General features: G+C 37.8%; 1 protein-coding gene across 1 annotated transcript in view; it reads left to right on the top strand.

The window, feature by feature from the left end:
- The window catches only part of OCA2 (oculocutaneous albinism II), a 170,448-nt gene that overhangs the window by 75,331 nt on the left and 80,431 nt on the right, over positions 1–14,686 (top strand). The window contains exons 15-17 of the mRNA XM_009701983.1: positions 6,692–6,839; positions 8,282–8,339; positions 9,722–9,830. Coding sequence (XP_009700285.1) covers positions 6,692–6,839; positions 8,282–8,339; positions 9,722–9,830 — 315 coding nt within the window. The remainder of the gene's footprint in view (positions 1–6,691; positions 6,840–8,281; positions 8,340–9,721; positions 9,831–14,686) is intronic.

Raw genomic sequence — 14,686 nt, forward strand, 5'->3', positions numbered from 1 at the left:
TATTGTCAAGCATTCAAATCCAAGCTCAATCTGGATGGCGGTTTTGCAATATGCATTGCACTCTACTGTCCTCACTCAGGACACTAAATTCATGGGAGTATATGGGAAGCATTTTTAAACTTTGAAGAACAATGTGGGACAGGAAAATGTTTTTGGTTTTGTTTTGTTTTGGTTTTGGAACAATGTGGAACAGGAGAATGTTTTTGGTTTTGTTTTGTTTTTTCCTCTTCTCTGCAATCCAGTTGTATATATTAACAATGAATAGGTAACATTTTAAGTCTCCTGCTGTGGATGAGAGCATACTAAACTAAAAGGTGGATCTTTCTTACGAATTATCTTGGGATGTAAGATCATATTTTTCTGGTACATATTGTGTCTTTTGTTTCAAAGAACTGCAAGACTTTTGGTCTCAAAGGAACTAGGTAGTCTTATGGTCCCTGCAGACTTTGTGTATACGTCTTTTTGGATAATATATCAGGAACCACCAAGGTCATGGTTTTATCTTTGAAAATGTAAAAAAAAAATTAAAAAATCTGTCTTTTATTATTTGCACCTTCAATAACCCTTCTAATGATCAGGAATGAAAATAAGTGTAGTTATTTACTTTACGTAGATTCAAGATTTTTATATTTTTGAATATTTTAGATCATTTTACATTTAAAATCCTGTATATGTCCCTTGTACTGCTTTAGAGTTGATGGAGTATTCCCCTTGGAAAGACGAAAACGTTGATGTGTCTTTTTTGTTTTCAGGTGATAAAAATAATATTCTGACATTGCCGAATAAGGGAAATCTCGTATTATTTGCTTATTGCATTGATAATGTAGACATCACAAGAAGGCAGCTACAATATTACTTTACCTGCCTTATGTAGAAAGAAAGTATAAAACAGTGGCATTTTGAATTAATAGGGCAGCACTTATCAATTTATTATACACATTTTTCATGGAAGGAATCAGTACAGAAAAATCACTGATGGGACGTAAAAACTTAGGAAGCGATACCTCCTGTTTCTTTTACAACACTTGTCCCCTTTGAGTTTTGTACACCGACCACAACTGGAAAATGATTGTACAGATGTACACTGGTTGGAAAGACCTGGCCTTTTCATTAATAGTGTTTTGGTGAAGCTATGACAAAATTTTTTGCTTTACTCTGATGGCTCTGATATACAGAGCTTAAGAGAACAATTTAGGTCAATTTAACACATGCTCTGTATGTGTTTGCTGCAGAGAGCTTTCACTGTGATGATGTTTCAAATAAAAGTGTAACCTTGACAGATTTTTAAATTATTCCTGTCATTTTTATTTATCAAAATGAGCTGAACTTATTAGTCACCATTTTTACATTTAAACCAGTTGCTAAAAGATATGGTAAGTCTGAAGTGTGCTTTGTTATTTTGCTCTTCATTTTGCCCTATTAAAAACATTAGATGAGGCACTATCTTTTGGATTATGAGAGTTGTCCTCTTGAGGCTGTATCTTTTCATAATTCTTTTTTCCTTTATAGGAAGGAAGTACCATCTTTATTGGGAGTACCATCTTTAAGTGGTTGCTTGCAGCACTTTTTTTTTTTTTTTTAATTTCTTTTTTTCCTGGTGTTGAAAGGACCTCAGCAGTAGTTATATTTGGTGCACAATGTTTTATGATCAGAATGTATCTATTCACTTTTGAGCAGAGGGCAGTGAATGGAACAGATTTTTTTTTTAATTGTGAGACTTGTACTTTAATGGAAAACATTGGATAAATTGGTTTTCATTGGTAAATTTGGCAGTCTGAGTTAAAACTTTTTGATAGTGAGTAAACCAGAATTATTTTTCTAGATTTCAAACCTGATGAAAATTTTCTAAAACAAAGTACACTGGAATTTTAGTTAAAGGAATGCTCAAAATACTTGACTCTCTGCTTCTCATGACCCTGTGCTATTCTTGGTGTAACAGAATAGAGTATTGCGATCACATTACGCAAGTGCTAATGAGCACACATGAAGCCTAAATATACTCAGATTCCTGCTTTAAAAGATGGGGATTTGCAGCAGAGGAAACTAAGGGGCAAAACCACAAGGACTGAAATAACTTTGTGGCTCTAAGTCTGACTTACCGAGAGATGAGAACAGAGCCCATTTCACCTGAGAGAGATCCCATCTCTCATTCAGGGACAAACCAACTGAAGAGTAATGTATGTTTTTATCAACCATCCTAAAATGTTGAGAGGTCTAACGCTCTTTAATATCTGCAGATTACTCCATGATAGAGGCATTAAATTGACTCTTCCCTTACAAAATGCAAGGGTAGGGTTGTAGTGCTGTAGATTCTTTCAGTAGCTAAAATTACAGGGGGAAGCTCAAAGCACAGTGAGGAAAAATTCCAGTTATGTTTTGAAGGAGAAGGATACTTGCTATTTTGCAGTTTTCTGAGCAGCCTACCTCCTGGGGCTGCTGCAGCCTGCCCCAGCCTACCCAGAAGACTCCTGGGAGCTGACTCAGGTGTGTGGCACCCTCTGAGCTTTACAGTTTTCTGCCCGGGCTCCAGCTGCTTTGCTGCAGGGATGAGGATGTCCTGTAAGGTCCTGTGCCATGGATGCAATCCCATGCTGGGCAACTGAACAGGCATTAGGTGCCTCGGTGACCAAATGGGGCCCCAGCTGTTGGACTTTAAGTCAAAAAGCTGATATAAATGCTATGTATTGCTTTATGCAGCATTGTGCAGATTTCTTGCATCCCTTTGCAAGTATTTAGCTGAATAAGGCAAAGTACGTTTTCTTGTGGTTTTGAAGACCTTGCAATGTTTATGCCTCTGCTTATCCTTATCCACTATTGATGAACTGGACTACTCAAAGGAATAAAGACAAGAACATTTCAGGCAGGTGTGTGTTGTGTTTTTTTTTTTTTTTTAACTAGGGCCTTACGCTTGTGTCCTGTTGAGGGGCACTGCCTCTAGGAGAGAGGAATGAGTTATTTAGCTGGAATATCCCTCGAGGTCAATTCTTTCTATACTTGGGTTTCACCTTTCTGACTTAGTTTCCGTGCTTTTAAAATGGAGATGACACTTACTTACCATCTAATAATGCTTAGAGGATCAATTATACAATATCAGGGATTTAAAAAATTACTAAAAGTTACACATATTACTATTACTAGATTAAGCTATAATTCATGGTACTTAATTTGCTTTTCACTTAACATTTAAACAGAAGCATTCTTGTTCTGAGAAGTTAGCTAAGAAAAATAATTGCTTTACTGAAAATAGTTAAGCTACAATAGCACATGGAGAAAAAAAACCCTCCACAATCAGAGGAACATGCTTTGCATGTCATTAGTCACAACCCAGCAGTGCAAACGTGTTGCTTGCAAAAAGGTAGTTAATGTATTTGGTCCACTTGCAAGGTAAAAATTGCCATTTTATGATAATCCTTATCATCTCATCAAGGTTGGTCATGCTCTTCTGAGTATCTTCAATTAACAAGACTGGTCTTTTCAGATTCTGAGATTGGGAATTAATTACACTCAGTTTTTGAGGATGTCATCTTTATTATTGGCAGTCGGGTGGCAGGGAATGTATGATTACTCTAAATGAAAATCAAATTGACTATTAATTGTCAGATTGCAGAAAGAATACGCATTTTTAAATGAAACAATGTTTTCTAAAATGTCACAACGCAGGTCAGTAGCTGAAACTCCATTAAATTCAGTGGGTCCAGGATGTCCTATCTGTGGTCTCCATGGCAAAATATGATAAATGACAAAACCAGAACAGATTAGCAGCATAGGGTTTATATATTTGATGATCCTTTATTTGATATTAGGACTAAGACAAAAACTATTCTTTTCCTGTTGGAAATGGACTTTCTGGGGGAAAAAAAAAAAAAAAAGAAAAAAGTCATGCTACTTTCACTCTGCGGGTTTCTTTGTGGCACAGATACAGTGATGTTAGCTGTCCCTTTCTGAAAGAGAAAAGATAAAGTTTCTTTGTATGAAAATACCTGCTGGGGATCTGCATCTTGGTTAGATGATGAAAGATTCAACTTTCCTCTATCAGCAAAACCCTTGGTGAAATTTCGCTTGGAAAGGATGCGGGGAAATGCTATGGCAGAATGAACGGATGTGATCAAAAAAGGTGTTGCAGCAAAGACAAGCTGTCTGAAAGCAGGATAGGGAACTGGATAATCATGGTCCATGAACGTTTGCCAGAGAAAAAGACCAAAACACACTCTCTGTTGGACTGATGATGAGAGACAGTTTCAATTCCACAGTACAATTGGCTTGAAAATTGCATGAGAAAGCAGCACAGAAAGGACTGTTCATCTACTGAGGGGTTTCTCCCCCTTCACTTGCTTAAATTAAATACAATTTTTTCTATCATTTTGTTCATTCTAGGGAGCATGTAGGATCATAGAAATATTTCTTTCACCCAAAGGGCTCAGGAAACTTTTTCAAAGAAAAATTTTTTGCCTGAGAAGTTCCATAGAAGAGTGTGTAAGAAAACCACCTTCCAACTTTTCTCCATCTAGTCTTGCTCATCTATATGGGAAGGAACAACTTCCCAGTTCACGATTTCAGACCAGTTTCAAGGTGGATGTTATGAGGAGGAAGTTGCCAACTGAAATAGCACGCTGCCCCTTTCACCAGAAGCTGTGGAGCTGAAGCAGACCCCAAACGTGGTCACTAGTTTCTTTCAGAAATTACTACACAAATTCTGAGACTTAAAATTTAATCTTACCATCTTATTAAAGAAAAAAATGTCACCATTTCTGAGGTCTAAAATATGGGGGTTTTGCACAGCTGCCATCCACTCTGATCTTCAAAAAGAGTTGCTTTTGGTTTGTTGTGTTGCTTTTTTTTTTTTTTTTTTTTTTTTTTTTTCTTTGGGGAGCAGACGATCAGCTGTGGCCTAAAGCTTTGTCATCTTCTTGAATATATTCTGGAAGAGAATGGAAAATCACTGCTGATATATTTGAATGTGTCACAGTGTTGATGAAAAAGTAAATGATGGCCAGGACAGGATCTTCACACAAAGTCACGTGGATCCTTTGATAAGCAGGACCTATCCATGTTTTAATATAATTTAGTGTTAGATTATGCTCCTGGCAAGAATCACCAAAAATATTACAAAGGAAAGTGGTAGATTGTGCACCTCTTTGATATCTGTGGTTCAGGTATGGATCCCTTCTTGGAAGAAAATCTTTAGGTGAGTGCTAGTTGTTTAATAACCTAGGATAGTCATTGGGCTTTAGATAGTGTGAATTTACATTTCTGATCTTGCATTGTAAAGCTTAGGCAAAGATTACCATTCTGATGAATGTGTGCTCATCTATAGACATAAACCATACAAAATGTGAGTCAATTGCTGTTCAGATCCCTTTTTTGTTTCAACTATGTAGGCTCTGGACATGCTTACTTTTGCTTTTAAATGTTTGAGTTCTGTCAAGTCTGATTCCCTCTAATGGTCAATCTTTACATGATTCACTCTGTATTATCATTATAAATACTTGGTCATAAAGGAAGGGTGGGGATTCAACACGTTTAGGACTCTTTTTTGTAGCAGATACCATGAAGCGCTAGGGATTTGCAGCAGTAAATGTTAATATCACTACCTACAACAAAATATGTTTAAATATTTCTTATGTTATTACATAATTAATCTTTTTATAAATACTGCATATAGTTTGTATACATGGTGCAGACTTCCACCTTCATTTCTTAGGATAAGAACAATTTGCTGATTGAACAGGGATTTTAAGATAAAAAGCCTTGAATTCTTGACACAATGTCTTCAAAGTCATGAAATCTGATGCAAACAGAAAAGGAGGGTGAGGAAACATCATGTTGCTTCATCAGGAAGCATTTGTGCAGACAGTTTCTGAATGAATATTCTGCTTTCATTTCTTTAGTGATTTCCTAGCTTTTTTTTTTTTGGCATGCCCAGTCTGAAGTCCTTCCTGAACAGGAACACATGCTTTTTGGTCATTATCCAAGGTGTTGACAATACTGGAAAAAAATAAATCAAAAAACATTGAAAATTCTGACAAGATTTTGGAGGCTGATTTCAAGTGTTAATCAGTCTGCACCTACACAGGATCAAGTATCATTCAGGTCAGCACACAGATGGTAGCTGTGTTTATGGATATTTTCAGTGCCTAAGAGTTAAGTCTTAGGAAACCTTTAAAATCTTATTAAACGATATTCCATAAGACAGTTCTAAATTTCAGATTTGCCTTACATTGATACAATCAATAGTATAAACAAGGAGTGAATGGAAACGTTTTGTCCGTTCTGAATACCGTGAAGGAACATTTGCTGTAATTCCTAACTACAAAGTGACTAGTATCTTCTTAGCAGTATAAAAATGTATATTGGCAGTTTATTTTCTGATGAAAAATGAAAGTGCTATGATTTTAGCACTAAAGCTTGCGGAAGGCATTTGTGAGTGTTTGAAGACAGTATTTCTTTTTCTTTGGAAAAAGACTTTGAGATTAATTTATTTAAAATTTTGAAAAAAATTCTGTTTGTTTTTCATTCCCTTCAGCTCTGCAAAATGAACGGTAAAAGCAGCTTCTGAAGTGGAAAATTATTGGAAAACCATTCCAATAATATTAACAGCTTTGAGTCCAGGGCATGTTACACGTATTTTGTGCAGCTCTGGTTTCATACATGTTATACCTGCTCAAAGATAAGCGATTTTGCTTCTTTTTAGAGCTGAAACATGAGATCTATGTTTGGAGACTGACTGCCCAGCGCATTAACCCAGCCAGCAGAGAGGAGACTGCCGTGAAATGCCTCTTGATGCAGAAGGTGCTGACTCTGGAGATGCTCCTGAGGAAGAAGCTGAGGACATTTCACAGGTGAGCGGGGACCAGCGTGTCCCGTCTCCCCTGCTCCAACCCTCGGCGGGGACAAGCTACAGGCACAGGCAGTGTGTTGGACTGGCAGGGAGCTCCTGCTCGTCTCGGTCTACAGCCAGGAATGATTGTGCGGCTTTGCTAACATCAGGGGTAATATTTCTGTTTACTTCAACCAGCCGTGGGCTCATATCTAGTAATGCTAGGCAGAGCTGAAAGTGAAGGCTTTCAGGGATCTTCACTGGGATGAGACCTATATTCCCAGTTGTCTCTTGATCAGATAGGTGTTGGGGCAGATATGAAGAGCCACCCTCAACCTCAGTAAAACATGAAGCATTTTAGGGAAAAAATGATGTTTAAGGCCTGGAAAATATATATCAATATGACCCCAATTTAAAGGCCTAGAAATTTCAGGAGTTTTTGCTTTAAAAAGATCACAAACACATCATTAGACTTTTCCTTGCAAAAGTGGCTTCAGCATAGTAAAATGCTATAGTTTCTTTTTTTACTGAAAAATTCAAGTGTTCTTCAGTGAACTGTTAAGTTTGAAAAACATGTCAATACTCTGAGAGTGAATAGACTAAAGTGAAACTGAAATAATTAGTTTTCATTGATAAACATGTTAAATAGGTAGTATGAGCAAGGACATGTAACTATGATTTCTAAACTATACCAGTAATAAGATGACTTTTGTTTACATAATTTTTTGCTGATATTGTGCACTTTGAATGGAGTGACAGTATTAGTACTTAAAGACAAAAAGGGCTGTTAAAGTTGCCTTCTTTTTAAAAGATTATGACAGATTATTGGACTTTACAACACTAAAGAAGACACTTCTGAAGTATAAATAAAAGTTGTATATTTAATTTTGAAAATCAGGATTCCTCCAGTACGGTACATTTACAGCAATGTGAAAATTCATTAACATTACCAAGAGCACTCCTGAACTGCAAACCCCAAGGCTTTTTGCTGGAGGGCTGACTATGCTGATAACACAAGGAAGTTATTTGGATCTTAAAAACTTCATTAAAAAATGAAAATGGAAAATATATGTGTTCTGAATTGTTGATGTTAGCACATGACCCTTGTTTTATTGCAGCAGGCCACACATCAACTCCTGAAACTAATGAGGGAACTACATATTGCATATAGCCAGGTCCTATACTGTGGTCCATACTCTGGAGTCTGGCTCCTTCCAAGCCTGTGGCACTCTTCTTGAACCCAAGGGTTTGTGTATTAGTGGAGCGTATTACAAAAGTGGAGTTTTAAGTGAACATTCATAGGAATTTTGCTGCTGGCTGTAAGAAGGCCATGACTCCTTTGTGATATGAGTTACTCCATATGGGGAAAAAGGCAACCTATTTGTGATGAGAGGGATTTATTCCAACATTCTTGGCAGAGCTCTAATTTCACTCTGGAAAAAAGCAGGTGTCATTTTCTTTCAGGCAAATTTCACAAGAAGATAAAAACTGGGAAACAAATATTCAGGAACTCCAGAAAAAAGTAAGTAGTTGGCAGTTTTTCTCAGTATCTGTGTAAGCAGACCTATGCCTTTATACAGAGAGAGTGCTTTGAATCTGATACAGATTTAATAGCTCTCGTGATATCAGAAAAGCTGGCAGGCAAGCTGGCTGGCTTCTCAGTGGGACAGAGTTACTGAACCACATTCTGAGGTTTTGTTAGGTTTTATTCTTTTGTTCCTTAGAAAAATATCATTTAAAGGATGGATACATGATTCAGCAGTGTTTTCTTAAATATTTAATCCGTGGCCAGAAAGACTCAGAGGGTGTCAATAGGTTGTTTATAACCATGATGCATGATGATAGAGTGCACTCCTGCTGATGTACCAAAACCCTTCTCTAATTAACTACACTCTCTGTGACATGCCTGCTTTATTATTGAAGTAGGGATAAACCACTTCGATAAATCCTGTTCTCTTAGCTGTGCACACATTAACATCACCTAAGACTTTATGCTGAAGCCGGGTCTGGTGTCATGTAAAGTCTGTAGTGGGATTAATTTCATGTAAATTTAATTGTCTAAATGTCACGTTCTTTCCACCTCGCATCACTAACGAAACCAGGCCTGTGTTTGGGAGCTCAAATCCTTGACTGGGACATCACTGTCCTATGTGTCACACCAAAACAGAACAAAATCAACAGGATTTCTTATTAGGTTTTACACGTTTTTCAAGGCATTGCATTAAAGACAACCTCAAGAACAGAGACTTACTTGTACTTCAGCAGAGCTTTAAACTATGTGAAATGAGAGAGGGACTCAGGCTGGGAGAAGGTGATTCCCTGGGTTGGTGATGAAAGTGAGAGCAGAGAAGCCGAGTCAGGATGGAAAGTGCTGGGTCTGAGGGTGAGAGCATGAGGAGATTGGCACAGGGATGCAGGAGCTGGGCACGGGGGTGTGGAAGCGGCATAGAGATTATGGGCTTGGTGTGTCCATGAGAGTTGTGCAGGAAGCATGAGAGATCTGACCTCTAGGCTAGTTTATAGGTTTTGCAAAGCATACGTACAAAATAGGGTGATTTTGTCCAGGATCATGAAACCATAGAGTGCCCGCAGTGCTCTCTGTAGTAGGAACTGCATTTCAACCCTACTGAAATGAAGTTGTGATGGGGGTAGCTGAACACAGCTGAACATATGCAGCAGGTGCTAGCTACTTGTATCTCTTGGATCACATTGGGCGATGCATTCATGTTTTTTATAGGTATGCATAAAATACTTCAATTTAAATAGTTCTATCTTTTATGCTGAAGAGGAATATACAGTACAGGAACAGAAGTTTGCGTTTCACACATGCTTTTGTGAACTCTATGCATAATAGATAGCTCCTTCTTTTATACAGCTGTTAATTTTTTTTCTCCCTCTCTGCAGCACAGAATAACAGACAAAATTCTTCTCATCAAATGCCTGACTGTGCTGGGATGTGTTATTCTTATGTTTTTTCTCAACTCATTTGTTCCAGGCATCTACCTAGATCTTGGTAAGTTTCATAATTTTGTTCCAAGTAAAACAAACCACCTCCCTGACAAAAAAGTAGTATTTTTCTGAGTATGGATCTTTTCAGAAAGCCTTTTTCCGTACGTTTATGGCCTTGCAATTCCACCAGGTTAATCAGAACAGCAGCTTCTCAGAACAGATTTTCAAATTACAGTCATGACCTAGTCACCCCAGGAGGAATAATAGAGAGTGCTCATGACTTCATCTTTCTGACTTCCCAATACTAACGAGCTGGATAAACATTACAGAATGAGCAAATTTGACCTTGGCATTGTTGCACTGTAGGTTTGAGTGAATGATCAACGTGCATTATAGAGATCAGAAAATAATCACTCTATGGAAGAACAAAAGAGTAGTTTGGCATTATTTCTTAAGTATAGATAAGTCTCTCTATAACTTCCAGTCTCCATTACTTTATCACCAGAATAAATCATTTCCCAAAATAAAATCAGGAAGACACTGTATATGTGTGAAATGAAAGTAGCTGTATGCATACTTTCTATGTATAGACCTGTATGTGCAAGTTTTTATACAGCTAGTTGTATACCTGTATGAGGACAGGCTCCGCATATCCTGAAAACAGAACCAAATTAAAGCTCACATTTAACTGAAGGACAGTCATAAAACCCACCTGTGCGTTGTTATATAAAAAGCTAAAAATATTTTTTTTGACTGAAGGTTATGGAATTTCAGATTTATGATTTCTCATGCAACCTGAATTCCCCCGCTCTATACATCTGTTCCAGTGGCTGAAAGATGCAACAGTCTTGAAGAGGAATAACTCATAATCAAGAAATCATTGATTGAATCATCATATACACAGATACTACATTGAAATCCATTTTTGTTATACACAACATAGAGCTAGTTATAGCTGTACAATGGTGATCAAGTTGTAAAAAAGACCTTCCATATCTGCTGCTGACCCTTCTGGTGTATTGAATGGCTTAGAAAGGTACCAGTAGTAGAAGGCTGTTCTCTCTGCTGGGACCTAGAGAAACACCAGTGCTGTGTATTGCCGGCACCAGTGGGAAGATATGGGCTACTGTGTCCGGAGGAACGTGTTATAATAGGTATAGCTTTACTGCTAAATGCATTTGTTCCAGGGACTGATACCCCCGCAGCAAAGACAGTTTTGTAGTCTATCAGAGCTATATTTTAAGATTATGAGGCTGAAAGCATGTGTTGTGTTGTCTGGTACATGGGATGGAGTTTGTGCATGAAGCCACCAGCGATAATGCTGGAGTAACTGTACAGAGCAGAGAGACCCAAACCTGATCCAGACTCACCCGTGCTGCTCTTTGGGTGTGATCCCTGAAATGAATTGTCTCCAGAACTGCACCTTGGTTTATTTTTGTCTTAGGTGAAACAGTCTGGGTCACTGTGAAAGAGTCTGGGAGCAAAGCAACACTTGCACAAGGGCGTCTCTGGGGGACCAGGACCTTGCTGTGGACTTGGGCTAAGCAGTTATCTAACGGTGTCGATGCACCCAGCAAGACCTTTTTGGCATGCAGTGGGAGTCCTGGTGCCCTGGAGCAGTATAAGGTTAGGAAAGAGGCCACATCTTCCCCATTTCAACTAGTGCCACAGCTGCTGTGGCAGCTTCCCTGTTCCAGAGTATTTGCCATGGAAATGGGCCATTTCAGCCCATAAAGATTATTGACTCTTAAGAAGTTAAAAGTTATACTGATGTATTATAACAGCAAAAGTGCTCTATTACTAAGGTGTAGGAAAATGCAGAAATTGAAGACATTTGAAGGCATTGGAAGTCACGGTGGCTAAGAACATATGGAAGGCATTCACATTGGCAATTTAAGGAATCAATTTTCACGCTTACTTTTCTGTCTCAGATAAGTGGACACTGAACCATATAGGATTTCTTGAATTAAACCCAACATCTGTAAGTGTTTTTGAAAAGCCGCATACAGTCAGTAAATACCACATAGCACTGGTTGCATATGCTCCTGGTAAGATATTCTTTCAGAACGGCAAAGCAGTTGGAGTCAATACTGGAAGAAACTTAATAACTGATGATTGGTTTTTGTGCTACTTTATGTCAGTAAAATAAATGAAAACAAATGGCATGGCTGGCAGTGCAGGTTTCTATTATTCACTAGCTGATCTTCAGCTGCCACGTTGAAAATAAACAGGGGCTGTACATGTTCTGTATAATTTCTCCCTGTTCTGTATTCATAGCAAACCTGTCAGATTAATGAGTAAATGTTATTAAAGCATACACATATTTTTTATTAACAATTAACGGAACCTGCAAACTTCTAGTGAGATCTCGTTGGTGATTCCTGAATTCCACTATCCTAATGATAGCTGTCACTTATTTATCATTACTGAAGCAGTGCCACTGTGAGTCTCTATGGATTTTAGTCCTCCAGTGCATGGAAATGAATTTCCTAAAATACAGTACATCTTGTACTCTGATGGTTTGGGTAAATTTGTTCAATATGTTTTTCTCATAAAAATGAAAGTAGATTGTAGTTCAGTGTTTAATTTTCTACCAGAATAATGTTTTATACAGAGACTGAAGTGTTAGAAATCTAATAACTTTTAATTGCATTTGGTAGAGTGAATTAGAAAGATTATAGAATTTTTTATCAGTCCCCAGCCTTGATACAATTTTTCCATTATGAACTTGGAATCATTAATATAATTTGAGGGAACTGACATTTTAATTTAAATAATAAAATTTGCATACTTAGCTGCCTTTTAAAATGCAGAACACTTTCCTATTTGGTTTTCTTCTACCTGTTCTTCAATTTATTTAGTCTAATACTATGACATATCTATGTTAATGAAAGATTAGTAATGAGACTTTAAATAAACAGATATGGCAAACTTTAAGACTTCTACAGTGCTTTCATTCAGACCCATGGGATTTTACTTTATTGATAAAGCATTGATAAAGCATCTGAGAAAAGATGACAAAAGATGAAAGTAAAGCGCCTTTGAGGATTGTACCTGGCTCCTATTTTGACTTTAACTTTTAGGCAGGCATGTCTAGAGCTTTGAACTATAATGACATCGCTCAAAAGAGACAAAAGATTTTAAAAGTAAAATAAAGCAAGATTTTGTTGAAATTTAAATTAGATTTTATTTTTTTTTAATAGAGGATGCTCAAAGTGACTGGGTCAGAAAGAATACACAGAATCAATTTATAACCTACTTCCTTCTGCTTCTGTGGGGCAAGTCCTTTGTCTTTGGTTTGGTTTCAGTCTATTCAATGAGTTGCTGCGCTGCTGTGAACTCTGTGCAGTTCCTTCTAGCGTCCATGAAGAGGGACCCGTCACCTCTGTAGCCCTGCTTTTGTCTGCCCCTCTCGGTGGTCTCTGCATGCAATGCAGGCATCCTCCTCCTTGCAGACCCCCTCGCTCTTGTTCCCTTCCACCTCTGGACCCTGTTTTCCCTGGGCTAGGCTGAGTAGTTTCCAAGGCAGGGGAAGGTCCTCTGCTCCTTTTAGAGGGTTGCAACAGACTTCAAGAAACAAGGTGCAAACCCAAGAGCAAACAAAAAAGATATTGCCCATTTTAGAGAAAAGATTCTATCTCTATTTTGGCTGCAGACTGTTGGAAGCTGGGAAGGTACGACAGGAGAAATGCAATTATATGTTTGCCTGATTTGTATATTCATTCCCACATTATTGCCGCTACTTTCCCTGTTGGAGACAGGACTCTTGCATAGGTGAACCTATGGTATTACCATCTATGCCTGTTCTCATGTTCCTCTGATGAATTAATTATTTATGCAAAGGGGCAGGGAGAGACTTTTGGACTTACTGAATCCCTCCATAATTTAGGACTGCTATTTGCTCCAGCCCCAGCAGAAGACAGAGTTTCAAATCATAAAGCTTAAGGTAGCTATCTTGGCTTTTTTTGGTTCTTTAGAGGACTTATGTCTTCGCACTGTTCCCTGAGCCCATTCTAGTACCTTTGGTGTCATGGATGTCTCTGATCCAACAGACATCAATGTTTAAGCTAACTACCTCCAGCTGCCCTTAAAATATTCTCTGGAGGAGGCCAATAATCAGTGGATGTGATCAACAGCTGTGATTCATCTAACTTACTTTAAAGGTCTAATTCATGAAATTATTCACCTTACCCTATGTCACTTCACTCTTTATATGTCAGAGGGCATCTTCGCAAGCTATACCAAGTTTTAGTCATAGATACTTAAAAACAAAACCCACAACAGCTAGATAGACATTTGGCTTCATAATTGATTATTTGGGGGTTTCACTTCTAACTAAACTCAACTTTGGTATTATTAACCAAATCAGTGTTAGCAAAAGCCAGAAACTTACGAACTTTTAAAAAATTTACGGTTTTATTCTTTTAACTAACTAACGTGATCACTACGACCTTTCTGGTTAGTAGGACAAATTCTATAAATCAGCACTCCGTGTAACTTCTGTCAAACAAACATCCCAGGTCTAAATTTTCCCCATTGTCCTTTCTCTAAGCTCAAATCCCTCAATATTCACAAACAACGGTTGTCTTGTTTGATGAGACCTCATTTATGTAGTTAAATCTAGTTTATCTTGGAAAACTCTCTTATGTCTTCTGTATTCACTGTCGATTAACTTCTGACTGTGGGCTTGGTCTGCAAATTCTGCTGCAGGTGCTTTTGAGGATCTGAAACTCTCTTTTCGCAATTTGTCTTAACTAGTTGTATCTTGCATCATTGCAACATTTTAAAATTGTGACTGAAATAGTGGAAAAGTAGGGAAATACTTGTTTTCATTTAATTTAAACCGACTTCTGTTTGTTTGGTATGCCATGTTATGCAAAGGTCCTTTCTATTTTATTACCAGAGCATTTAAGAATGTGT

The sequence above is a fragment of the Cariama cristata genome, unplaced genomic scaffold (genome assembly GCF_000690535.1).
Source record: "Cariama cristata isolate BGI_N322 unplaced genomic scaffold, ASM69053v1 scaffold5186, whole genome shotgun sequence".
Classification (NCBI taxonomy): domain Eukaryota; kingdom Metazoa; phylum Chordata; class Aves; order Cariamiformes; family Cariamidae; genus Cariama; species Cariama cristata.